Below are 27811 nucleotides of genomic sequence, written 5' to 3'. Positions count from 1 at the left end.
TTAAGAAACAGATTGGGTTTATTTACATTTGTGAAGAAAAAAAGATACCCTTCCCCCAACCCCTAACTAACCCTAACCCTAAAACAGATTGAAATGCAATAGATCGATACTAGGGTCATAATTACGGGTGACAATTTCATATGACACCGCTAGAAAAAACTGCCGTTCAAACCGAAAAGATCCCTTTTCTTGATTATTCTCGATTCTGGTCTGTCTTTTCTGCTTTCCTCCAGTTGGATTCCTACTTTTTCAGCTCCGCCTCAGTATCCTGCCTTCAGCTATTTTTAGGGAATTCTCACTTCTGTTTCCCTTGTAAGTTCCATACCAGGGCCTGATGCATATGTTTCCCTGAGAGAAAGCCTACCTTTCCCAGGTCTTGGTTTTAAACTATCATCGTGGTAAGTAGCTTGCTTACCAACCACATGGTTCCGGGTTCAGTCCCACTGCGTGGCATCTTGGGCAAGTGTCTTCTGCTATAGCCTCAGGCCGACCAATGCCTTGTGTGTGGATTTGGTAGACGGAAACTGAAAGAAGCCTGTCGTATATATGTATGTATATATATATGTATGTGTGTGTGTTTGTGTGTCTGTTCCCCTAGCATTGCTTGACAACCGATGCTGGTGTGTTTACGTCCCCGTCACTTAGCGGTTCGGCAAAAAGAGACCGATAGAATAAGTACTGGGCTTACAAAAAGAATAAGTCCCGGGGTCGAGTTGCTCGACTAGAGGCGGTGCTCCAGCATGGCCGCAGTCAAATGACTGAAACAAGTAAAAGAGTAAAAGAGAGAGTAATGCTCCTGTAACTTTGCTGTTTTTCTATGTAAGGTTACTGACCCTGCACAAATCCCTTTTTACCCCCGAGAAGAGGTGATCCATATCAACTCTGTTCAGAATGATCCAGCATGATCTATATTAAGCATGATCCATATTAAGGTGATCAATATTAAATCTGTCAAACCCTTTGACCTGTCCAGTATGAGAGGCCCTGCCAGGGGCTTGAGCTCTGCTGGTGTAGTTCTCAGGGTTTCCAAGGCACATAAGCCACCCCGCTACAAGAAGGACTGGACCTTGTAGTGGACTATTAATCTGTTGCAGTATATTTAAACATGTGGAGGCGCAATGGCCCAGTGGTTAGGGCAGCGGACTCGCGGTCGTAGGATCGCGGTTTCGATTCCCAGACCGGGCGTTGTGAGTGTTTATTGAGCGAAAACACCTAAAGCTCCATGAGGCTCCGGCAGGGATGGTGGTGAACCCTGCTGTACTCTTTCACCACAACTTTCTCTCACTCTTGCTTCCTGTTTTTGTTGTACCTGTATTTCAAAGGGCCGGCCTTGTCACTCTCTGTGTCACGCTGAATATCCCCGAGAACTACGTTAAGGGTACACGTGTCTGTGGAATGCTCAGCCACTTACACGTTAATTTCACGAGCAAGCTGTTCCGTTGATCGTATCAGCTGGGACCCTCATCGTCGTAACCGACGGAGTGCTCCTATATTTAAACATGATCCTTGTCCCCTTCAGATACTTAGTTGCAATTGGAACTGAAAAGGATGGTGGAGGGGAGGAGAGACAAGAGATAACATACCTATTCCTTCCAGTTGCTTGGTAACATATTTTGAGTTCTCCCAGATGCGGGCTTTAAAGCACTTGTTGATGTAGATGGCGTTGATGAGGGATTTATGGCAATCCTTGAGCCACAGGATCTCTTGAAGACCTAGGGAAGAATGGATGAGGGAGAGAGAGAGAGAGAGAGAGAAAGAGATGAGGGGCAAGATGAGCAAGTAGAGATATGAGAAGAGAGATAGAAAGAAATTTGACAGAGACACAGAGATGGGAAATATGAGAAGGAAGAAAGGGAGAGATGGAGAAGAGAGGGATGGAGAAGAGAGGGATGGAGAAGAGAGGGATGGAGAAGAGAGGGATGGAGAAGAGAGGGATGGAGAATAGAGGGATGGAGAAGAGAGAGATGGAGAAGAGAGAGATGGAGAAGAGAGGGATGGAGAAGAGAGAGATGGAGAAGAGAGAGAGAGAGACGGAGAAGAGAGAGACAGAGAAGAGAGAGACGGAAAAGAAAGAGATGGAGAAGAGAGCGATGGAAAAGAGAGAGATGGAGAAGAGAGAGGAAGAAATTTGAGATGTAAGAGATATGAGAGGGAGAGAAATGAACAGACAGGCAGAGAAAGTTGAACAGTGACAAAGACAGATGAACAATGGTAGAGGAAGAAATATGAAAAGTAGAGATGTGAAAGGAAGAGAGAAAGAGATAGAAAGACAGCGATAGTGAGAGAGAGAGAGGGGGGGGAGATGAAGAGGTGATATGTGAGAAGGAGAGATAGGTAAAAAGAAAAAGATAGAAATGACAAGGAATTGGGAGAAATAAATGACAATGAGGAGATGAGGAGGTATAAGGTGGAGGAGGATGAGGAAGGAAGGAGGGAGTGGAAGATGAGTATGAGGAGGTCAAAGAGGAGGAGGAGGAGGAGGAATAAAAGGAAATACAATTATTAATGCATTTTGTCATGGTTGATTAATGAAACAGTATTGTACAAATTAATAATAATAATAATCTTTATATATAAAGTGTAGTTGTGTGTCTGTCCCCTATGATTTAGATTCCTAACTACTCCCACATTTTGCGGTGCAGTTTAACCAAAACCGGGTATCTTATAGTCGTGATTCATATCGAGTCCTTCTGGGTATTAGCGCGCGTCTACGATGAGTCTACGATTTAAAAAAAAATTGACCATCAATTTTTCCCATTTTTAATGCATTTTGGCATATATAAGGGAAGTAACTCTCTAAAAATTTATTATTAAATCTCAGAACGTAAAAAGCTACAGTAACCCCCCCCATTGTGGTTAGCCATATTGAGATGGCTATTATACTTTACATCTCTAAAAATGCTTATATAGTTATTTCCCTTACAAACCCGAGCAATGCCGGGCGATACTGCTAGTATATATATATAATAATAATCATCGTTTAACGTCCATTCTCCATGCTAGCATGGGTTGGACGGTTCGACCGGGGATCTGGGAAGCCAGAAGGCTGCACCAGGCTCCGGTCTTATCTGACAATGTTTCTACAGCTGGATGCCCTTCCTAACGCCAACCACTCCGTGAGTGTAGTGGGTGCTTTTTACGTGCCACCTGCACTGGTGCCAGGCGAGGCTGGCATCGGCCATGGTTGGATTGGTGCATTTTACGTGCCACCTGCACGAAAGCCAGTCGAGGCGGCACTGGCTTTGGCCACAATTCGGATGGTGCTTTTTACGTGCCACCGACATGGAAGCCAGTCGAGGCGTCGCTGGCATCGGCCACGATTCGGAACAATAATGAAATTATTGTATACAGTGTACAGGGGCACCAATCTTTTCTACTATAGGCATAAGACCTGAAATTTGGGGGGAAGGAGAAAGTCAAACACATTGATCCCAGTACTAGGCTGGTGCTTAATTTATCAACCCAGTCAAATTTGAACTCAGGACATAAAAATAGACATGCTGTTAAGCATTTTGACCGATGTGCTAATGATTCTGCCAACCTTTTAGAAATACCCTACTACTGTAAATCCTCGAGTATAGTCCGCCCTTGAGTATAATACGCAGGGGATTTTTAGGGGGCTGTACCTCTGAAAAACCTAAACTTTGTGTATAATACGCAGGAGATTTTTAGGGGGCTGTACCTCTGAAAAACCTAAACTTTGTGTATAATATGCACCCCTTCTCTAATTTGAGTCAATGGCTTGCACAGCTCTCACTAACCATTCATCTATTTCTAGTTTCCTCATTGACCAATATATATATATATTGATGTAGTGCGAAACGATCGTACCAAATTACCGGAGTTATTCTTGTTGCTTATTTTGATTATATATATATATATTAGCAGTATCGCCCGGTGTTGCTCGGGTTTGTAAGGGAAATAACTATATAAGCATTTTTAGAGAGTTATAGCCAAAAAATAGCAAAAAAATGCATTAAAATGGAAAAAAAATGATGGTAAATTTTTTTTTAAATCGTTGACTCATCGTAGACATTTTTAGAGAGTTACTTCCCTTATATAATAGCGAAAAATGCATTAAAATGGAAAGAAATGATGGTAAATTTTTTTTTAAATCGTAGACTCATCGTAGACGCACGCTAATACCCAGAAGGGCTCGATATGAATCACAACTATAAGATACCCGGTTTTGGTTAAACTGCACCTTAAAATGTGGGAGTAGTTAGGAATCTAAATCGTAGGAGACAGACACACAACTTTACTTTTATATATAAAGATATATATATATGTTGAAATAGAAAGATGAATTTTTTGTAACAGATTATTCAAAGGTTTAACCGATACCTGGGTAGCAAAAATCACAGCGGAAAACAGCACATTTGGAGATAAGACCATTCTCCTGAAGAGAAAGCCGCAATATAGTATCCTTATTTAAACAGAATTTGGAAATTTGCGGCCTTCGAAACATGTGTAGAATGTAGTAAAAGGTATTCTGTACAATCTTCGTTCAACTCCATTTATTCCATTCACTAATTATATATATATATATATATATATATATATATAATGTGTTAGTGGCTTTGTGTCTGCGTCTGTTCTCCCATTACCACTTGGGAACTGGTGTTGGTGTATTTACATCCGCATAACTTAGCGGTTTGGCAAAAAGAGACTGACAGAATAAATACTAGGCTTATGAAATAAGTTTTAGGCTTGATTTGTTTGACAAAAAAATAAATCCTTCATGATTGTGCTGTAAAGAACTTTGTTTATCTTAATTTTGTAAAACAAAAGAAGTATAAGAAAAACAACTGCGTTATTTATGGGATGATCGGATGCACACACACACACACACACACACACACACACAATGAGGAATTAAGATAAACACGAGTTTTTATTTTTAGTTGCTACCACCTGTGTTTATCTGAATTTTCCCTACATTTGCTCTGCATTTCATAACTAATAAGCAAAGTTGTAACTTAACTATGGAGGTGAGGGAGTGGGTGTGCTGAAAAGTTTCTGGCTTTGGGTAACAGAAAATACAGGAGGGTCAGTTAATTATGATTTTATTCAACATATTTCCCTCTTAGATTCACACACTTATTGTAGCGGTCCTTAAGTTTTTCTAAGCTCTGTAAAAGATCTCGGAAGTTAGGGCCTCTAACCAGGCTTTTCGCAATACCCTTAAAGATAGGAACTTTTTAGCACCCTCTCATCTGTGTGTTTGTGTGTATTCAAGGGGGTGCCGAACGTTCCTGTCTTTGGGTCAGGAGGGTCAGTTAATTATGATTTTATTCAACATATTCTCCTCCCAGATTCGCACACTTATTGTAGTGGTCCTTAAGTTTTTCTAAGCTCTGTAAAAGATCTCGGAAGTTAGGGCCTCTAACCAGGCCTTTCGCAATACCCTTAAAGATAAGAACTTCTCAGCACCTTCTCATCTGTGTGTTTGTGTGTATTCAAGAGGGTGCCGAACGTTCCTGTCTTTGGGTAAAATAAAATACAGAAGGATCAGTTAATTATGATTTTATTCAACATATTCTCCTCCCAGATTCACACACTTATTGCAGCGGTCCTTAAGTTTTTCTAAGCCCTGTAAAAGATCTCGGAAGTTTGGGCCCCCAACCAGGCCTTTCGCAATACCCTTAAAGATAGGAACTTCTCAGCACCTTCTCATCTGTGTGTTTGTGTGTATTCAAGGGGGTGCCGAACGTTCCTGTCTTTGGGTAAAATAAAATACAGAAGGATCAGTTAATTATGATTTTATTCAACATATTCTCCTCCCAGATTCACACACTTATTGCAGGGGTCCTTAAGTTTTTCTAAGCCCTGTAAAAGATCTCGGAAGTTTGGGCCCCCAACCAGGCCTTTCGCAATACCCTTAAAGATAGGAACTTCTCAGCACCTTCTCATCTGTGTGTTTGTGTGTATTCAAGGGGGTGCCGAACGTTCCTGTCTTTGGGTAAAATAAAATACAGAAGGATCAGTTAATTATGATTTTATTCAACATATTTCCCTCTTAGATTCACACACTTATTGTAGTGGTCCTTAAGTTTTTCTAAGCCCTGTAAAAGATCTTGGAAATTTCAGCCTCCAACCAGGCCTTTCACAATACCCTTAAAGATAGGAACTTTTTAGCACCCTCTCATCTGTGTGTTTGTGTGTATACAAGGGGGTGCCTAAAAGTTCCTGGCTTTGGGTAAGATATAATTCAGGACGATCAGTTTAATTATGATTTTATCCAACATATTCTCCTCCCAGATTCACACACTTATTGCAGCGGTCCTTAAGTTTTTCTAAGCCCTGTAAAAGATCTTGGAAGTTTGGGCCCCCAACCAGGCCTTTCGCAATATCCTTAAAGATAGGAACTTTTTAGCACCCTCTCATCTGTGTGTTTCTGTGTATTCAAGGGGGTGCCGAACGTTCCTGGCTTTGGGTAACAGAAAATACAGTAGGGTCAGTTTAATTATGATTTTATTCTAACAGTCTCTTTTGCTGAACTGCTAAGTTACGGGGACATGAACACACCACCATCAGTTGTCAAGCAATGGTGGGGGGACAAACACAGACACACAAACATAGACACACAAACATATATATATACATATATACAACAGGCTTCTTTCAGTTTCCATCTACCAAATCCACTCACAAGGCTTTGGTCGGCCCGAGACTATAGTAGAAGACACTTGCCCAAGGTGTAGTTGGTAAGCAAGCTACTAACCACACAGCCACTCCTATATATATATATACATACATACGACGGGCTTCTTTCAGTTTCCATCTACCAAATCCACTCACAAGGTTTGGTCGGCCCGAGACTATAGTAGAAGACACTTGCCCAAGGTGTGGTTGGTAAGCAAGCTACTAACCACACAGCCACTCCTACGCCTAATATTTGAAAAATTAATTTTACTGTTTAAACAAAGGGTTACAGTTTTTGTTCCTTAGCTAAATGAAAACACCATTGGCACTTGCATAAGTTCATTAGGAACACATAGGTGAAGGTTTAAAATGTGGGAGGTGTTTCTGCTGCACCCTGTACAATCATCACTCATCATTATCATTGTTCGACCGTGGTCGAGACAATGGAATTTACTCTGCTACGCCAGACTTCAGGGTCCATCATGGCATTACGGAGGTCCTGTTGCTGGATGCCTGTATCCCTGGAGATTACATCAGGGTAGGAGAGTGTGAGCCCTCTGGTATCGCGAGCAGATGGCTTCCAGAGGAGAAGAGTAGAAATTACCTCTTTTTCAGCTCTACAACAATGTCCAGCAAACTGGACTCTCTTACCTTTCACAAGAGATGACACTCATCACTACCACCAGTGCTATTACTTTACCTTGACAACAAGACCACCATTACCACCACCACCCCCCATCATACATTTACCTTCACCATGTTATGACTACCATACAACTACCATCACCATCACCAACACCACAACCATACAACCTTCAAAATCATTGTATAACCATCACCGTGTAGCCATCATCACCACTATCGCCAATAGCCAAACAACTTTTCATTCCGAAAAGCTCTACCTGCGACAATTTCATCTCAATCTAAGGAGAGGAGCTGTCTCCGTCCGGGATGCAGATCCGTGGAACAAGCTGCCAGACGAGATGGTGAAGATGCCGACGACCGCTTTGTTCAAAGTCTCCCTTGACCTCAAGTGGCCTGAACTCTTTACATGAACACCACCCTGTACTTAACTCCATGTCCCCCTACATGGCCTTGCTTTTTGCTTTTTGAGCCAAAAAATTAACTAACTAACTAACTTGACAACAAAAATACTTACATCGAGTGAGGCGCTGCCCAGAACGAAAGATCTTGTTGATATCTTGTAGTAAGGAGAAGTCAGGGACCAGAATACAACCAAGTGCAGCCTGGATTAAACTAGAAGAAAGAAATTAAAAGGAGTACAAGTTAGGGGTAGTAATGCAGCCACAAATGAACTAGATTAAAGAAGAGAAATTATGAAAGGAGCAGAAGTTAGGGGTCGTAACACAGCCAAGAGTGAAATTCATTAAATTTGAGGAGAAAGGACTTTGACAAACTTAACTGATTAACTGAATAATTAGCCAAACAACTGATTAGTTGGTTGGTTAAATATGTGACCAATATGTGACAAATATGTGACTTATAATAATAATAAAAGTGAAACAGAACCAGTGCATGTGTTTATTACTGTTAGTATAATGACCTTCCCATGATATAAAATCTGTTCCAACACACACGAGTTCACATCAAGAATCTTGAAAACCAAATGACAAATAATAATAAAAGAAGTGAAACAGAACCAGTGTGTGTGTTTCTTATGATTAACAAAATGACCCTCCCAAGATACATCAAAATTTGTTCCAACAGATGAGTTCACACTGAGAATCTTGCAAACCAAGTACAAAAATCAGATTACCAATTTATTTTCGATTCTTTAGTTTTGATTTTACCACTGAAGGGGTACCTGTAAGAAAAAGAGAGAATATAGTGTCAGTGGATGGAATCTTGAATAAACTGGATTAGACTAATAACCAGTCAAAAGAAACTGGATGCAAACGCAACTGCTAGAATGCAGCAGAAACATGCATTGGACACATTTAAATAAAATATATTCTTTTCTTTTCTTTTACTTGTTTCAGTCATTTGACTGTGGCCATGCTTGAGCACTGCCTTTAGTCGAGCAAATTGACCCCATGACTTATTCTTTGTAAGCCTAGTACTTATTCTATCGATGTCTTTTGCTGAATCGCTAAGTGACGGAGACATAAACACACCAGTATAGGTTGTCAAGTGATGTTGGGGGGACAAACACAGACACACAAATATACACACACATATGACGGGCTTCTTTCAGTTTCCATCTACCAAATCTACTCACAAGGCTTTGGTCGGCCTGAGGCTATAGTAGAAGACACTTGCCCTAGGTGCCATGCAGTGGGACTGAACCCGGAACCATGTGGTTGGTAAGCAAGCTTACCACACAGTCACTCCTACGCCTATATGTTGGATAATTAACTATAGCAAGAAAAAAAACGGCAGATGTACTAATCTCTGTATTCATTGAAATTGTCTTGGATATAAACACTTGGTAAAATATTTACAATCCAGCAAAGCAAATCCAGGGTAGCTATATCAAACTCCATTCTTCATCAAGTGCCACATATTAGAGGAGGATCCTAGTAATAACAGTGTAGCGCAAAACGGCGGTGCATCAGCATGGCCACAGCTCTGAGCTGAAACTTTAAAAAGATAAACAAATAAATAAAAAATTTCTAAACAAAAGTAATTATAGGCGCAGGAGTGGCTGTGTGGTAAGTAGCTTGGTAACCAACCACATGGTTCCGGGTTCAGTCCCTCTGCGTTGCACCATGGGCAAGTGCCTTCTACTATAGCCCCGGGCCGACCAATGCCTTCTGAGTGGATTTGGTAGACGGAAACTGAAAGAAGCCTATCGTATATATGTATATATATATATATGTATATGTGTGTTTGTGTGTCTGTGTTTGTCCCCCTAGCATTGCTTGACAACCGATGCTGGTGTGTATTTACGTCCCCGTCACTTAGCGGTTCAGCAAAAGAGACCGATAGAATAAGTACTGGGCTTACAAAGAATGAGTCCTGGGGTCGATTTGCTCGACTAAAGGCGGTGCTCCAGCATGGCCGCAGTCAAATGACCGAAACAAGTAAAAGAGAGTAATTGGTTTTTTTTCTTAATATTCTAATAATTTTAGTTTTATTTCATTTGTAGTTTATTTACCTTATTGTTGCGCTAGTCTTGCTTTTGTTTAAAGAATTTAGCGTTTTCTTTTCATTAGTTCGGATCTGAATATCACTAAATTCGTAACTTCTGGATAAAATGTCCAACTGGAAAAAACAACAAACAAAAGCAAAACAGAAAAAAAAGAAGATAAAAAGGTTAGGGTATAGGTACAAGCATGGCTGTGTGGTTAAAAAGCTCACTTAGCAACCACGTGGTTTCAGGTTCAATCTCACTGTGTGGTACCTTGGGCAAACATCTTCCGCTTTATGCCTAGACTAGTCTATACCTTGCGAAGGAATTGGGTTGACAGAAACTGCTTTCCCCGCCGCTCGGGAAACCATGTGTTTGAGAAGTGAGCTTTTTACCACGTGTATGTCTGCACCTCATTATTATTATTATTATTGAGTGAGAGAGCAGTGCATGCCATCAAAGAGACACTGGGGTAAAATATACGAAGCCCAGTATACCCATCATGACTACCCGTCTGATAAGGGTACACCAGGCACATGCATTACAACCATATGTGCCATTATTATTATTGAGTGAGAGAGCAGTGCATGCCATCAAAGTGACACTGGGGTAAAATATACGAAGCCCAGTATACCCATCATGACTACCCGTCTGATAAGGGTACACCAGGCACATGCATTACAACCATATGTGCCATTATTATTATTGAGTGAGAGAGCAGTGCATACCATCAAAGTGACACTGGGGTAAAATATACGAAGCCCAGTATACCCACCATGACTTACCTGTCTGATAAGGGTACACCAGGCACATGCATCACAACCATATGTGCGCGACATGGTGATCTCATATCAAGATAAACAGCACATGACCTTGCAGGTGGGGCCCAGTTAGAATTTTCTTCTGGTCGAGTAACCCATCCCGCTCAAAAGGTCCCTGAATAAGGGTTGTTTGAGGATGTTGAACGAAACACCCATGTTTCCAAAGGCGAATTATCCAAACCCCAAAGAATCACTCTCAACACATGGCTATGATGCTCCCCCACTACTTCTGCTCGTGATCAGAGATGCACATATCGTCAGCCACTAAGGGACATGCTCAACTGGTTAAGGTCAAACAACTGACAAGCAAATCTGTGGATTGAGCAGAATATTTGCTGTAGCCCATCTTTTATACCAAGACAAAACGATGTACATGACAACACTTCCAATCAGTTAAGATCAGAAGCCATGAGAGCCACTGCCTGGTACTGCATCAGGGCATTTATTATTATCATTATTATTATCATTATCATTATTATTATCATTATTATTATTATTATCATTATCATTATTATGATTATCATTATGATTAGGCACATAAAATACACCAATCCGACCGTGGCCATTGCCAGCCTCGCCTGGCACCTGTGCAGGTGGCACGTAAAAAGCACCCACTACACTCACGGAGTGGTTGGCGTTAGGAAGGGCATCCAGCTGTAGAAACACTGCCAGATAAGACTGGAGCCTGGTGCAGCCTTCTGGCTTTCCAGATCCCCGGTCGAACCGTCCAACCCATGCTAGCATGGAGAACAGACGTTAAACGATGATGATGATGATGATGATCATCATCATCATCATCATCATCATCGTTTAACGTCCGCTTTCCATGCTAGCATGGGTTGGACGGTTCAACTGGGGTCTGGGAAGCCCGAAGGCTGCACCAGGCCAGTCAGATGTGGCAGTGTTTCTACAGCTGGATGCCCTTCCTAACGCCAACCACTCCGAGAGTGTAGTGGGTGATTTTATGTGCCACCGACACAGGTGCCAGACGAGGCTGGCAGACGGCCACGCTCGGATGGTGTTTTTTATGTGCCACCGACACAGGTGCCAGACGAGGCTGGCAGACGGCCACGCTCGGATGGTGTTTTTTATGTGCCACCGACACAGGTGCCAGACGAGGCTGGCAGACGGCCACGCTCGGATGGTGTTTTTTATGTGCCACCGACACAGGTGCCAGACGAGGCTGGCAGACGGCCACGCTCGGATGGTGTTTTCTTATGTGTCACCGACACAGGTGCTAGACGAGGCTGGCGGACGGCCACGCTCGGATGGTGTTGTTACGTGCCCTCAGCACGGAAGCCAGTCATTGCGGTACTGGCTACGGTCACGTTCGGATGGTTTTCTTATGTGCCACCGGCACTGGCACCACAAGGATACAAATTCCATTGATGTTCATCTATTTTGATTTGGTTCGATTTGATTTGATACGATTCGATTCGATTCTCACTTGCCTCAACAGGTCTTCACAAGTGTCACAAGAAGGAAGGTATGCACAGGTGGACTGACTACGTCCCAGGTAGGGGCCACGGATTATGGCTTCACTAGTCTTGCCGGGTCTTCTCACGCACAGCATACTTCCATAGGTCTCGGTCTCTAGTCATTTCCATGGTGAGACCTAACGTCCGAAGGTCGTGCTTCACCACCTCGTCCCAGGTTTTCCTGGGTCTACCTCTTCCACGGGTTCCCTCAACTGCTACGGATTGGCACTTTCTCACACACCTCTCTTCATCCATTCTCGCCACATGACCATACCAGCGCAATCGTCTCTCTTGCACACAACAACTGATGCTTCTTAGGTACAACATTTCTCTCAAGGTACTAACGCTCTGTCGAGTAAGTACACTGACATTACACATCCATCGGAGCATACTGGCTTCGTTCCTCACGAGCTTACGCATGTCCTCAGCAGTCACGGCCCATGTTTCACTGCCATGTAGCATAGCTGTTCGTACACATGCATCATACAGTCTGCCTTTTACTCTGAGCGAGAGGCCTTTAGTCACCAGCAGATGATGATTATTATTATTATTATATTATTATTATTATTAGACCTGTTGAGGCAAGTGAAATCGAAATCAAATTCGATGACTGGCATCCATGCTAGTGGAGCGCTAAGAGTACCATATAAGCGCGATCGTTGCCAGAGCAACAAGCTGGCCTCCATGCCGATGGCACGTAAAAAAATGCATTCAAGTGTGATCTTTATCTGTGTCGCCTTACTGGCACTTGTGCCAGTGGCATGTGAAAAAACATTCGAGCGAGGTCGTTGCGAGTGCCGCTGGATTGGGTCCTGTGCAGGTGGCACATAAAAAGCACCATTTGAGTGTGGCCATTGCCAGTACCGCCTGACTGGCCCTCATGGCGGTGGCACATAAAAGCACCCACTACACTCTCGGAGTGGTTGGCGTTAGGAAGGGCATCCAGCTGTAGAAACATTGCCAGATAAGACCGGAGCCTGGTGCAGCCTACTGGCTTCCCAGACCCCAGTTGAACTGTCCAACCCATGCTAGCATGGAAAACGGACGTTAAACGATGATGATGATGAGGAAGAGATAGTAAGGTAAAAAGCACCCACTACACTCTTGGAGTGGTTGGCATTAGGAAGGGCATCCAGCTGTAGAAACTCTGCCAGAGATCAGATTGGAGTCTGGTGCAGCCATCTGGTTAGCCAGACCTCAGTCAAATCGTCCAACCCATGCTAGCATGGAAAGCGGATGTTAAACGATGATGATGATGATGATTATTATTCAAGGTAGCAAACTGGCCAAATGGATAGCACACCAGAAAAAAATGCTTAGGATTTCCTCTATCTTTATGTTCTGAGTTCAAATTCTACTGAAGTCAGCTTTGCCTTTCATCCTTTCAGGGTTGATAAAATAAGTACTATTTGAGGACTGGGGTAGATGTAATCAACTTACCCACTCCCCTGAACTTGCTGGCTGTGAGCCATGAATTTGTAACCATTACTACTATCATCATCATTATTATTTTACCTGTTCACTTAAACCTTCGGATCCAGTTAATTTAGCAAAACTTTTCATTGTGTCAAACGCTATGCAGTATCTGGCCATCAGTCGTCCCATGTCTGAAAGAATCAAAATTAAAAAACAAGGTCATTCATAGTCATTTAAGGGACTGGGTAAGTTAATTAAGACAAAATAACAAAGGAAAAAATGCAAAGTAAAAATATATATTTCTTTACTACCCAGAAGGGGCTAAACACAGAGGGGACAAACAAGGACAGACAAACGGATTAAGTCGATTACATCGACCCCAGTGCGTAACTGGTACTTAATTTATCGACCTCGAAAGGATGAAAGGCAAAGTCGACCTTGGCGGAATTTGAACTCATAACGTAACGGCAGACGAAATACCTATTTCTTTATTACCCACAAGGGGCTAAACACAGAGGGGACAAACAAGGACAGACACAACAGATTAAGTCGATTACATCGACCCCAGTGCGTAACTGGTACTTAATTTATCGACCTCGAAAGGATGAAAGGCAAGTCGACCTTGGCGGAATTTGAACTCATAACGTAACGGCAGACGAAATACCTATTTCTTTATTACCCACAAGGGGCTAAACACAGAGGGGACAAACAAGGACAGACAAACGGATTAAGTCGATTACATCGACCCCAGTGCGTAACTGGTACTTAATTTATCGACCTCGAAAGGATGAAAGGCAAAGTCGACCTTGGCGGAATTTGAACTCATAACGTAACGGCAGACGAAATACCTATTTCTTTATTACCCACAAGGGGCTAAACACAGAGGGGACAAACAAGGACAGACAAACAGATTAAGTCGATTACATCGACCCCAGTGCGTAACTGGTACTTAATTTATCGACCTCGAAAGGATGAAAGGCAAAGTCGACCTCGGCGGAATTTGAACTCATAACCTAACGGCAGACGAAATACCGCTAAGCATTTCGCCCGGCGTGCTAACGTTTCTGCCAGCACGCCGCAAAGTAAAAATATATCACCATCATTAGCACAAACCATACCATCACACCCACCCTCACCCTCATCATCATCACCACCACATTATCTGCATCATCATCATCATCATCACCACCACAACCACATTATCTGCATCATCATCATCATCATTATCACCACCACACTCATCCTACTCTGCCAAATATTATAGTCACTCCTTCCTTTAAGGATGATAGATTATGTATTTTCAGCGCCAGGGCCACAGATTGGCTCCCGTGCCAGTGACACATGAAAAGCACCATTCGAGCTTGATCGTCAGCTTACTGGCACATGTGCTGGTGGCACATGAAAAACAACATTCAAGTGTGGTCGTTGCCAGTGCCGCTGGACTGGCTCCCGTGCAGGTAGCACATAAAAAACACCTTTTGAGCATGGTCATTGCCAGAACCGCCTGACTGGCCTTCGTACCAGTGGCACGTAAAAAGCACTCACTACACTCTCGGAGTGGTTGGCATTAGGAAGGGCATCCAGCTGTAGAAACTTTGCCAGACCAGACTCAGCCTGGTGCAGCCTCTGGCTCACCAGTCTTCAGTCAAACCATCCAACCCATGCCAGCATGGAAAGCGGATCGTCATCATCATCGTTTAACGTCCGTTTTCCGTGCTAGCACGGGTTGGACGGTTCGACCGGGGTCTGGGAAGCCAGGGGCTGCTCCAGGCTCCAGTCTGATCTGGCAGAGTTTCTACGGCTGGATGCCCTTCCTAACGCCAACCACTCCGCGAGTGTAGTGGGTGCTTTTTACGTGCCACCTGCACAGGTGCCAGGCGGGGTCCGGCATCGGCCACGATCGGTTGGGGCATTTAACGTGCCAGCGACGCTGGCAACGGCCACATTTGGATGGTGCTTTTTATGTGCCACCGGCACAGAAGCCAGTCGAGTCGGAGCTGGCTATGGCCACATTCGGAAGGCGCTTTTTATGTGCCACCGGCACATGTACAGGATGTCAAGCAATAATGACTCAGTGACTGTGTAGAAGCTCCTTTTATTGTTTAGCTTACCGGTTGGTTTAATGTCAAAGGTATCTTCATCCAAGACAATAAGGGTCACACTAGCCAAGTGGTTCAGATTCTGTAGGCACAAATCTGAAAAACAAGGGTTCAAATTTAACAAGAGAGTACACACAGATTAATTAGCATGTAAATGTGTGTGTGTGTGTGTGTGTGTGTGTGTGTGTGTGTGAGAGAGAGAGAGAGAGAGTACATTATCTGTGTTTCTGTACATATCTTTTATGTTTTACTTGTTTCGATCATTAGACTGTGGCCATGCTGGGGCACCACCTTCAGGAACTTTTAGTGGGATGAATTGACCCCTGTAATTATTTTTATGAAGACTGGTTCTTACTCTGTCAGTTTCTTTGTTAATTTGCATCTGTGGTGAGTTAACTTGGAAATTCCAAGTGACAATGTAACCTTCACTTAATTAAGGTAATCTTGGCCTGATGATTAGCAAAGTTGAGTATTAGGTGCAGGAGTGGCTGTGTGGTAAGTAGCTTGTTTACCAACCACATGGTTCCGGGTTCAGTCCCACTGCGTGGCACCTTGGGCAAGTGTCTTCTACTATAGCCTCGGGTTGACCAAAGCCTTGTGAGTGGATTTGGTAGACGGAAACTAAAAGAAGCCCGTCGTATATATGTATATATATATATGTGTGTGTGTGTGTGTGTTTGTGTGTCTGTGTTTGTCCCCCTAGCATTGCTTGACAACTGATGCTGGTGTGTTTATGTCCCCGTTACTTAGCGGTTCGGCAAAAGAGACCGATAGAATAAGTACTGGGCTTACAAAAGAATAAGTCCTGGGGTCGATTTCCTCGACTAAAGACGATGCTCCAGCATGGCCGCAGTCAAATGACTGAAACAAGTAAAAGAGTAAAGAGAGTATCTCTCATTGAGGACCTATTACATCAGAGGATCATTTAAAAAGTATATGTAGCCTGCCCCTTAACCATGCCACTCACTCAATTTGGATATGTGTGTGTGTGTGTATCTATTGGTCAAGGTTTGTGAAAAGAATTGTAATTATTAAATTGTGAAGAGAAGGTGTGTAGAGTTGTCGAAACATGATGAGAAAAGCTGTTATTGAGCAGTTTGTGAGAATACAAAGAAATGTGTGTGTCTGTGAGTGTATACCTGTGTGGAGGCACAATGGCCCAGTGGTTAGGGCAGCGGACTCGCGGTCATAGGATCGCGGTTTCGATTCCCAGACCGGGCGTTGTCAGTGTTTATTGAGCGAAAACACCTAAAAGCTCCACGAGGCTCCGGCAGTGGATGGTGGTGATCCCTGCTGTACTCTTTCACCACAACTTTCTCTCACTCTTACTTCCTGTTTCTGTTGTACCTGTATTTCAAAAGGGCTGGCCTTGTCACTCTCTGTGTCACGCTGAATATCCCCGAGAACTGCGTTAAGGGTACACGTGTCTGTGGAGTGCTCAGCCACTTGCACGTTAATTTCATGAGCAGGCTGTTCCGTTGATTCGGATCAACCGGAACCCTCGTCGTCATAACCGACGGAGCGCTTCCATCCATGATGTGTGGTTGTATGTGTAAGGAGACAGAGGAAGGAAGCGAGAGGTAAGAGGGTGGAAGAAAAAGAGAGAGAAAAAGGAGAGAGAGAGAGAGAGTGATATGATCAGGGCAACAAGTACAACTGACCCATAGAGATGTAAATCTCTATTGATGTATTCAGTCCACCTTCGAATATATTCTTACCTTGTAGATATTTCTCCATTTGTGCATTGGTCATTTTATCAGATATGCCTGTAATAATAATAATAATAATAATAATAATAATAATAATAATAACATTGATTCCGAATTTTGGTACAAGGTTAGCAATCTTGCAGGAGGGTGTAAGCCTATAACATTGACCACAGTACTCAATAAACACTCACAATGCCTCGTCTGGGTATCGAAACCGCGATCCTATGACCGAGAGTCCGCTGCCCTAACCACTAGGCTATTGCACCTCCACACACACATACTCTCTTTTACTTGTTTCAGTCATTTGACTGCGGCCATGCTGGAGCACCACCTTTAGTCGAGCAAATCGACCCCGGGAGTTATTCTTTGCAAGCCCAGTACTTATTCTATCCGTCTCTTTTGCCGAACTGCTAAGTGACGGGGATGTAAACACACCAGCATCGGTTGTCAAGCAATGCTAAGGGGACAAACACAGACACGCGAACACACACATATATATATACGACAGGCTTCTTTCAGTTTCCGTCTACCAAATCCACTCACAAGGCATTGGTCGGCCTGGGGCTATAGCAGAAGACACTTGCCCAAGATGCCACGCAGTGGGACTGAACCCGGAACCATGTGGTTGGTTAGCAAGCTACTTACCACACAGCCACTCCTGTGCCTATATATATATATATATATATATATATATATATATATATACAAAGATATAGATAGACAGTTGAAAGATGGAAAGAGAGATACACAGATAGATGAATAGATTGCCAGACAGATAGATACAATGGGCGCTTCTTTCAGTTTCTGTGTACTAAATTCACTCACAAGACCTGTATTGTCCAGGGCTATAATAGAAGACACTTGCTCAGTGCACCATAAATAGGAACTGAACCAAAACCACGCGATCAGGAAGCTAACATCTTACCCCACAGCCACACCTGTGCCTGTGAACATAGACCCAGTAAAAATGAATGAAGGAAACAATAAACCAAATTAATTGTGCTGCAGGATGGGATGGGGGTCACAGGATTGATAAAAAAGCTGACCAAACTCACCGTAATGTTTAGGGTTTTTGCGTACCCTGATGTAGAGGAAAGTGTGTTTGATCCACTCCACAGCGACATTGATGTCAGTAATTGTGTTGAGGAAGATCTCTGCGTTCAGATGTTCTATGAGATTCTTGTGCAAGCTGCAGTAGTAGTAGTATTAGTAGTTATAGTGGTGGTGGTGATGGTGGTGGTGGATGTGGTGGATGTTGTGGTGGTAGTAGTAGTAGTAATAGTAGGGAGGGAGGGTAGTAGTAGTAATAGTAGTAGTAGGGAGGGAGGGTAGTGGTTGTGGTGTTGGTAGTAGTAGTGTAGTGATGATGGTAGTAGTAGTAGGGAAGGAGGGTAGTAGTAGTAGTGTGGTGGTGGTTGTGGTGGATGTTGTGGTGGTGGTAGTGGTCGTGTAGTGATGATGGTAGTAGTAGTAGTAGGGAGGAAGGGTAGTATTAGTGGTGGATGTTGTGGTGGTGGTGGTAGTAGTAATAGTAGTAGTACTGAGGGAGGGCAGCAGTAGTGGTGGTGGTGAATGTTGTGGTGATGGTAGTAGTAGCAGCAGCAGCAGTAATTGTAGTAGTAGTTAGTTGCTTAACAAGCTAGTGGTCAGTTAAGTGAGGTCAGGATGTGTTGGTCTGTTGTGTGATGGGTGTATTGAAATGTGTATTTGGCAAGGTGTGTGTCATAGGGGTGTTGCGTGACGTAAGGAATCTTTTAAAATAAGGCAGGATGCGTGTTAGGTGAGATGAGGTGTGTGTTTCAAAATAAGGCAAGGTGTGTGCTATGTGAGGCAAGATGTGATAAAATAAGGCAATTTTTGAGTTATGTGAATTAAGATGTGTATTTTAAAATAAGGCAAGAAGCATGTAGTGTGTGATGTGTCCAATAGACTGACCTGCTCTCAATAACTTGCATACCATTTACCAAATTTTCATATTTGCTCTGGAAACAAAGGAAAAATAAAAGAAAAGGGAAAAGTTGATTAAAACCTGTTGCTTTTAAACCCAGGTCAGTCCTTCATATTTGATCTGGAAACAAGGGGAAATATAAGAGAAAAGAAAAGAAAAATGTTTATTAAAAACCTGTTGTTTTTAAACCCAGGCGCAGGAGTGGCTGTGTGGTAAGTAGCTTGCTAACCAACCACATGGTTCCGGGTTCAGTCCCACTGTGTGGCACCTTGGGCAAGTGTCTTCTACTATAGGCTTGGGCCGACCAAAGCCTTGTGAGCGGATTTGGTAGATGGAAACTGAAAGAAGCCCGTCGTATATATGTGTATGTGCGTGTATGTTTGTGTTTGTCCCCCTAGCATTGCTTGACAACCGATGCTGGTGTGTTTATGTCCCCGTCACTTAGCAGTTCGGCAAAAGAGACCGATAGAATAAGTACTGGGCTTACAAAGAATAAGTCCCGGGGTCAAGTTGCTCGATTAAAGGCGGTGCTCCAGCATGGCCGCAGTCAAATGACTGAAACAAGTAAAAGAGTAAAGAGTATATTATTTACATATGAAGAAGTGTATATATATAAATACAGCTCTGTCTGGCAACCGTGTCGGTGGCACATAAAAGCACCATCCGTTCGCGTCCGTTGCCAGCCTCGGCTGGCCCCCGTGCCGGTGACACGTAAAAGCACCGTCCGTTCGTGGCCGTTTGCCAGCTCTGTCTGGCCCGTAAAAGCACCATCCGTTCGTGTCCTTTGCCAGTATCGCCTGGCCCCGTGCCGGTGACACGTAAAAGCACCATCCGTTCGTGGCCATTCGCCAGCTCTGTCTGGCACCTGTGCAGGTGGCACGTAAAAAACACCCACTACACTCGCGGAGTGGTTGGCGTTAGGAAGGGCATCCAGCCGTAGAAACACTGCCAGATCTGACTGGGCCTGACGAAGCCTTCCAGCTTCACAGACCCCAGTTGACCCGTCCAACCCATGCTAGCATGGAAAGCGGACGCTAAATGATGATGATGATGATGATGATGACATTGGTTGTCTGTGAAGTGTGTATATAAATATATATTATTGTACCTGTAATTCATAGAGCCAGCCTTGTCATTCATAGAGCCTGTGTCATGCTGAATTTCCCTGAGAACTACATTAAGAATGTGTGTGTCTGGAGTGCTCAGCCACTTGCATGCTAATTTGACAAGCCGGTCATTTTGCTAATTAGATCAATTGGAACATTCGTTATCATAACCAATGGAGAGACAGTTGTAGTTGTAATATATACAAGTGTGAAAGTGCATGGCTTAGTGGTTAGGGTACTCGGCTTACAATCATAGGTCATGAAAAATGGACATGAAAATGTCCAAAAATGGTCATGAAAAATGGAAAAATGAACAAAATGGACAAAATCAAAAGCAAACTCGATGAACATTAATGGAATTTGTAGTTTTGTGGTATCAGTGCCGGTGGCACATACTAAATCCATCTGAACGTGGCCGTAGCCAGTACCGCATCGACTGGCCTCCGTGCCGGTGGTACGTAAAAAACACCATCCGAGCGTGGCCGTTCACCAGCCTCGCCTGGCACCTGTGTCAGTGGCACATAAAATCACCCACTACACTCTCGGAGTGGTTGGCGTTAGGAAGGGCATCCAGCTGTAGAAACACTGCCAGATCTGACTGGAGCCTGGTGCAGCCTTCGGGCTTCCCAGACCCCAGTTGAACCGTCCAACCCATGCTAGCATGGAAAGCGGACGTTAAACGATGATGATGATGATGATGATGAGTTCAAGTCCCAGCAGCACAATGTGTCCTTCAGCAAGGCACTTTATTTCACATTGCGCCAGTCCACTCAGCTGACACAAATGAGAGATGTACTTGTTAAGTAGCTTACCTTATTACTCATTTTAGTCAATATCACAGCTGTAGCACTGGTGTCAAACTGAAAGTAAAACACATTAATTAAAACCTTTAGCATGCGGGAGAAGCATTACTTCAAAGTATGAGTTTCCTCCCCTCCCAATGGAATGCAAAGTGCCTGCAGCTGAAGAGGAGAAAACTCTACAGTGACATAATGCACCTAAGTGCACTATCAGTGGTCTAGCATGTATAAAAAGTCAATAGACAACAAATTCTCAATATATAATAGTGAATAGTGTACACTTAAGCACAATATATATATATATATATATATATATATATATATTATATATATAATCAAAAATAAGCAACAAGAATGATTCTGGTAATTTAGTACAATTGTTTCATACTACAACATTTTATTAAAAGCTGTAAATATTACAGCAGATTTAAGATGTTGAGTAATCTTCAGGTAATAGGTTTTCCAATAATATAAAAGTTTTCAAATCAAGTTGTTTATTTTTTATTATAATCACCCCGCAAATTTTTATGGGTAACACCACACAAAATTCTGGTGCATCTAAATTAAGTACCATATTCATTTGAATCTAAATCGCTGCTGATCTTATATATATATATATATATATTATATATATATATATAATATATGTATGTATGTATGTATGTATGTATGTGTGTGTGTATACGTATGTATGTATGTATGTATGTATGTGTGTGTGTATGTATGTATGTATACGTATGTGTATACGCATGTATGTGTGTGTGTATACGTATGTATGTGTATGTGTGTGTGTGTGTGTGTGTGTGTGTGTGTGTGTGTGTGTATGTATGTATGTATGTATGTATGTGTGTGTGTGTATACGTATGTATGTATGTATGTATCTATGTATGTGCTTAAGCGTGGTTGGGTGGTAATAAGTTTGCTTCCCAACCACATGGATCCGTGTTTCAGTCCCACTGCGTACCACTTTCAGCAAATGTATACTTCTATAGCTCCAGGCCAACCAAAGACTTGTGAGTGGATTTGGTATACAGACCCTAAAAGAAGTCCTAAGTATATTGTGTGTGTGTGTGTACTTGTGTATGAGTGTGTATGCATATATCCATTCACTGGATAAATTTCAAAGCACAATATATCACCTTATATAATGGAAGGACACATTAGGTAATGAAGTCCTAAATACACTGTGTCTTAAGCTTCTTACCACCAGCCACTCCTCTAAGTTTGCAAGTGACACTTATACGCACCTGTGGTCGTCCAGCTCTGCCGATCATCTGTAACACCTGTGATTCTGAATACTCCTGGTGGTTCCCCATCACATAATACTGAGTCGACATAACGACTACAAGGTGAGCAGGAAGGTTCACTCCCATTGCCAGAGTTGAGGTGGCCACTAGAAGAGAGAAAGATTATCCTTTTAGCATTCAGATTTCTCTGCCAAATTAAATGCTTATTTATTACCTCTTTCCTTACTACCCACAAGGGGCTAAACACAGAGGGGACAAACAAAGACAAACATAGGTATTAAGTCGATTACATCGACCCCAGTGCGTAACTGGTACTTATTTATCGACCCCGAAAGGATGAAAGGCAAAGTCGACCTCGGCGGAATTTGAACTCACAACGTAACGCAGACGAAATACCTATTTCTTTACTACCTACAAGGGGCTACACACAGAGAGGACAAACAAGGACAGACAAACGGATTAAGTCGATTATATCGACCCCAGTGTGTAACTGGTACTTATTTAATCGACCCCGAAAGGATGAAAGGCAAAGTCGACCTCGGCGGAATTTGAACTCAGAACGTAACAGCAGACGAAATACCTATTTCTTTACTACCCACAAGGGGCTAAACACAGAGGGGACAAACAAGGACAGACATAGGTATTAAGTCGATTACATCGACCCCAGTACGTAAATGGTACTTAATTTATTGACCCCGAAAGGATGGAAGGCAAAGTCGACCTTGGCGGAATTTGAACCCAGAACGTAACGACAGACGAAATACCTATTTCTTTACTACCCACAAGGGGCTAAACACAGAGGGGACAAACAAGGACAGACATAGGTATTAAGTCGATTACATCGACCCCAGTGCGTAAATGGTACTTAATTTATCGACCCCGAAAGGATGGAAGGCAAAGTCGACCTTGGCGGAATTTGAACTCAGAACGTAACGACAGACGAAATACCTATTTCTTTACTACCCAGAAGGGGCTAAACACAGAGGGGACAAACAAGGACAGACATAGGTATTAAGTCGATTACATCGACCCCAGTGCGTAACTGGTACTTAATTTATCGACCCCGAAAGGATGAAAGGCAAAGTCGACCTCGGCGGAATTTGAACTCACAACGTAACGGCAGACGAAATACCGCAGAGCATTTCGCCCGGTGTGCTAACGTTTCGGCCAGCTCGCCGCCTTATTTATTACCTCTGCCTTAGCAAAGCCAGAGGTGTTGTTTATAGTCGTGTTTGCTTGTTTGTCTGTGGACAAGGTATAAAAAAAAATTTAAATAATGAAATTATTGTATACAGTGCTCAGGTGCACCACAACTTATTAGAAAGTGCGTATAAAGTACATGCAGTAATGTACAAATGTCTGGAAAGCGAACAATGTATGAGTCAGATAGATGCTTGCTTGTGTGTATGGAGGGGAGGAGAAGATCAGGTGTAGTGTTGGCGAATCTCTAAGGAAGCATGGAAGTTTTGAAGGATGCAGTGCTCCGACAACTAACAACAGATGCCGGCAGTTTGTTCCATGCTTCAGCGTGTGTATGGAGAGGAGGAGATCAGGTGTAGTGTTGGCGAATCTCAGGAAGCATGGAAGTTTTGAAGGATGCAGTGCTCCGACAACTAACAACAGATGCCGGCAGTTTGTTTCATGCTTCAGCGTGTGTATGGAGGGGAGGAGAAAATCAGGTGTAGTGTTGGCGAATCTCTCAGGAAGCATGGAAGTTTTGAAGGATGCAGTGCTCCGACAACTAACAACCGATGCCGGCAGTTTGTTCCATGCTTCAGCAACTCTCCTCAAGAACTACTGGATGGATTCGAATGAAACTTTCAGGGATGTTTAGCCTTGTGTCTGGCACGAATTGATTAGATTTTGGGATCAATCCAGCACCAGACAAGGATTCTGGATTATTTTTCCTGCTTCTTTTTTACTTAATTTTTGAGAGTGATCAGGTTCATTTTTAGCATTCTCGTTTGTGAGAGCAGTCGAGTTTATTTCAGATATTCTCATTTTAAAAAATCATCTCCGGCTAATTGTTGAGAGGACGTTGGTGTTGCCTTGGCGGAGGTTTGAACTCTCTGAATGCTCTTGTTCACATTGTTTTGAACTAATCATAGCTTTGATCTTTTAATAATGTGATTGTTAAGACATTGTAGGGTAGGTGTAAAAGGCTGGATCAGATGAATTTGAATATAAAACAGGTAGTACATATGGGCCAGATATAGCTGATTTGAATGCTAAAGGGATAATCCTGCAAGCAAGCAGTGGGACTGAGCATAGGTGAACAAAATAAGGAAAACGGTTTACTCACAAAGTACCAGTAAGTTACCAGCTTCGAATAAGTCAGCCATCAGCTTCCTGTCGTGGTAGTCCATACCAGCATGGTGACAGCCCACACCACTGAGGAGGAAATCTTGGGAAATACAAAACACAAAGGGAAAGAATAAAAAGAGATGTTGGATCTTTTCGGTTTGAACAGCAGTGTAACAGGATCTGGGACCGGTATCACTGAAGGGGTGTCCGATCCGATCCCCTCATATTCAATTTAGTTAGATATATATTTCTTTACTACCCACAAGGGGCTAAACACAGAGGGGAAAAACAAGGACAGACAAACGGATTAAGTCGATCATATCGACCCCAGTGCGTAACTGGTACTTATTTAATCGACCCCGAAAGGATGAAAGGCAAAGTCGACCTCGGCGGAATTTGAACTCACAACGTAACGGCAGAAGAAATACCTATTTTTTTACTACCCACAAGGGGCTAAACACAGAGGGGGAAAAACAAGGACAGACAAACGGATTAAGTCGATCATATCAACCCCAGTGCGTAACTGGTACTTATTTAATCGACCCTGAAAGGATGAAAGGCAAAGTCGACCTCGGCGGAATTTGAACTCAGAACGTAACGGCAGACGAAATACCTATTTCTTTACTACCCACAAGGGGCTAAACACAGAGGGGAAAAACAAGGACAGACAAACGGATTAAGTCGATTATATCAACCCCAGTGCATAACTGGTACTTATTTAATCGACTCCCGAAAGGATGAAAGGCAAAGTCGACCTCGGCAGAATTTGAACTCAGAACGTAACGGCAGAAGAGATACCTATTTTTTTACTACCCACAAGGGGCTAAACACAGAGGGGAAAAACAAGGACAGACAAACGGATTAAGTCGATCATATCGACCCCAGTGCGTAACTGGTACTTATTTAATTGACCCTGAAAGGATGAAAGGCAAAGTTGACCTCGGCGGAATTTGAACTCAGAACGTAACGGCAGACGAAATACCTATTTCTTTACTACCCACAAGGGGCTAAACACAGAGGGGAAAAACAAGGACAGACAAAATGATTAAGTCGATTATATCGACCCCAGTGCGTAACTGGTACTTATTTAATCGACCCCGAAAGGATGAAAGGCAAAGTCCACCTCGGCGGAATTTGAACTCAGAACGTAGTGACGGACGAAATACCGCTAAGCATTTCGCCTGGCGCGCTAACGTTTCTGCCAGCTTGCCGCCTTATTTAGTTAAATATAACAGACGAAGTCAGGTCATCTGGGAAAGACAGCAAATGTTGTTTTATTACTCGTGATGGTGTTGATCTGGTGTGCCTATTACTGAGGGGGACCGACAGCCGTGTCTGTTGTACAGCTTCTTGTAGGCTGGTCGAAGTGGTTCGATGTGTCCGCTGCTAAGTCGATGCGTAGTTCTCAGAGACTTCTAATGCACGTCTGTTCACGAGCGCTGTTGGGGCCAGAGAGAGTGAGTGAGTGGACTGTGCCTTAGAGGTCAGTTTCCCGCACATGTGCATGGGGAAGACTTCCGGTGGCCACCCGGAAGTAGTCCCATTCTGCGCATGCGCGCTGAACCTTACACAGTAGCATCACTACAGCAGTTTTTAACATAATTTCTAGGTAACTAATAAATTTTAAACTGTTCCACAATGCTTACTGGTCAGCCTTCCTGTCTGTTGAACCAATCTTGTGCTTCCCTCTGCATAGTCTGCAGATCTAGTCTTCACATGCATAGGCAGACAAGCCCTAAAGTGCCAAGGGTTGAAAACCATTGACTACCCTTACCATGGCTTAGCCAGCCTGTGGAAGCTGTTGCCCAGAGTGTGACCACTGCTGCATGGATGGAAGCACTCTGTCGGTTACGACGACGAGGGTTCCGGTTGATCTGAATCAACGGAACAGCCTGCTCGTGAAATTAACGTGTAAGTGGCTGAGCACTCCACAGACACGTGTACCCTTAACGTATTTCTCGGGGATATTCAGCGTGACACAGAGAGTGACAAGGCTGGCCCTTTGAAATACAGGTACAACAGAAACAGGAAAGTAAGAGTGAGAGAAAGTTGTGGTGAAAGAGTACAGCAGGGATCAACACCATCCCCTGCCGGAGCCTCGTGGAGCTTTTAGGTGTTTTCGCTCAATAAACACTCACAACGCCCGGTCTGGGAATCGAAACCGCGATCCTACGACCGCGAGTCCGCTGCCCTAACCACTGGGCCATTGCGCCTCCACACTGCTGCATACACATAGCTTCAAGGAGCCACAGGTGAGAGCTGGATGTCAGGTGAGGACCAAAGTGGTCAAACTATTCCAAAGACCACCACATGTTACCCTGTCAGAGGTACTATCCCACCCCAATGCCTGATGCACCCCCATGCATTTTTCAACCACACATCATTGTCAACACCCAAGCATTATTATCTCAAGTCCCAGGACCCATTGGGTTGGCAACCCAGTTTCCATGATGCATATATGACCAAATCACAACATCCTCCCTGAATGTGACAACGGTCCATCAAAGGGTTCTCAACCACATGGCCATACCATAACTTACTAAAACACCTTGATGATATCAGTGCACCAGTATGGCCAGCTATAGTAGTTTTATCAATGTAACTAATAAAAAGAGTAAGAAAAAGAGAGGATGCAGGAGTGGCTGTGTGGTAAGTAGCTTGCTTACCAAACACATGGTTCCGGGTTCAGTCCCACTGCATGGCATATTGGGCAAGTGTCTTCTGCTATAGCCTCGGGCTGACCAAAGCCTTGTCAGTGGATTTGGTAGACGGAAACTGAAAGAAGCCTGTCGTATATATGTATATATATATATGTGCGTGTGTGTTTGTGTGTCTGTGTTTGTCCCCCTAGCATTGCTTGACAACCGATGCTGGTGTGTTTACGTCCCCGTCACTTAGCGGTTCGGCAAAAGAGACCGATGGAATAAGTACTGGGCTTACAGAGAATAAGTTCCGGGGTCGAGTTGCTCGACTAAAAGGCGGTGCTCCAGCATGGCCGCAGTCAACTGACTGAAACAAGTAAAAAGAGTAAAAAAAAAGAAAAAAAGAGAGAGAGAGAGAGAGAGATAGAGGTAATAATTACCATGTAACTTGGCATCTTTTAAGAGTTTGGCGCTGTTACTTAGAATGGTTCTCATCTCAAATGAT

The 27811-nt window shown here is 43.3% G+C and overlaps 1 protein-coding gene across 3 annotated transcripts in view; it reads right to left on the bottom strand.

Annotated features, from left to right (window-relative positions):
• LOC115226031 (probable ATP-dependent DNA helicase HFM1) overlaps positions 1-27811 on the bottom strand; it is a 98592-nt gene that overhangs the window by 28739 nt on the left and 42042 nt on the right. For all 3 annotated transcript variants that reach the window (XM_036514860.1, XM_036514861.1, XM_036514862.1), the window contains exons 13-25: positions 27747-27811; positions 24663-24764; positions 22361-22506; positions 21126-21173; positions 19195-19241; positions 18315-18448; positions 17269-17316; positions 15563-15646; positions 13551-13642; positions 9764-9870; positions 8423-8470; positions 7805-7902; positions 1584-1712 (exon numbers count right to left, since the gene is read on the bottom strand). The exon at positions 27747-27811 is cut by the window's right edge and continues 68 nt beyond it. In XM_036514860.1, the coding sequence (XP_036370753.1) occupies positions 1584-1712; positions 7805-7902; positions 8423-8470; positions 9764-9870; positions 13551-13642; positions 15563-15646; positions 17269-17316; positions 18315-18448; positions 19195-19241; positions 21126-21173; positions 22361-22506; positions 24663-24764; positions 27747-27811 (1148 nt within the window). The remainder of the gene's footprint in view (positions 1-1583; positions 1713-7804; positions 7903-8422; positions 8471-9763; positions 9871-13550; positions 13643-15562; positions 15647-17268; positions 17317-18314; positions 18449-19194; positions 19242-21125; positions 21174-22360; positions 22507-24662; positions 24765-27746) is intronic.

Source organism: Octopus sinensis, linkage group LG29, assembly GCF_006345805.1.
Source record: "Octopus sinensis linkage group LG29, ASM634580v1, whole genome shotgun sequence".
NCBI lineage: Eukaryota > Metazoa > Mollusca > Cephalopoda > Octopoda > Octopodidae > Octopus > Octopus sinensis.
This window is presented reverse-complemented; position numbering and strand designations above follow the sequence as displayed.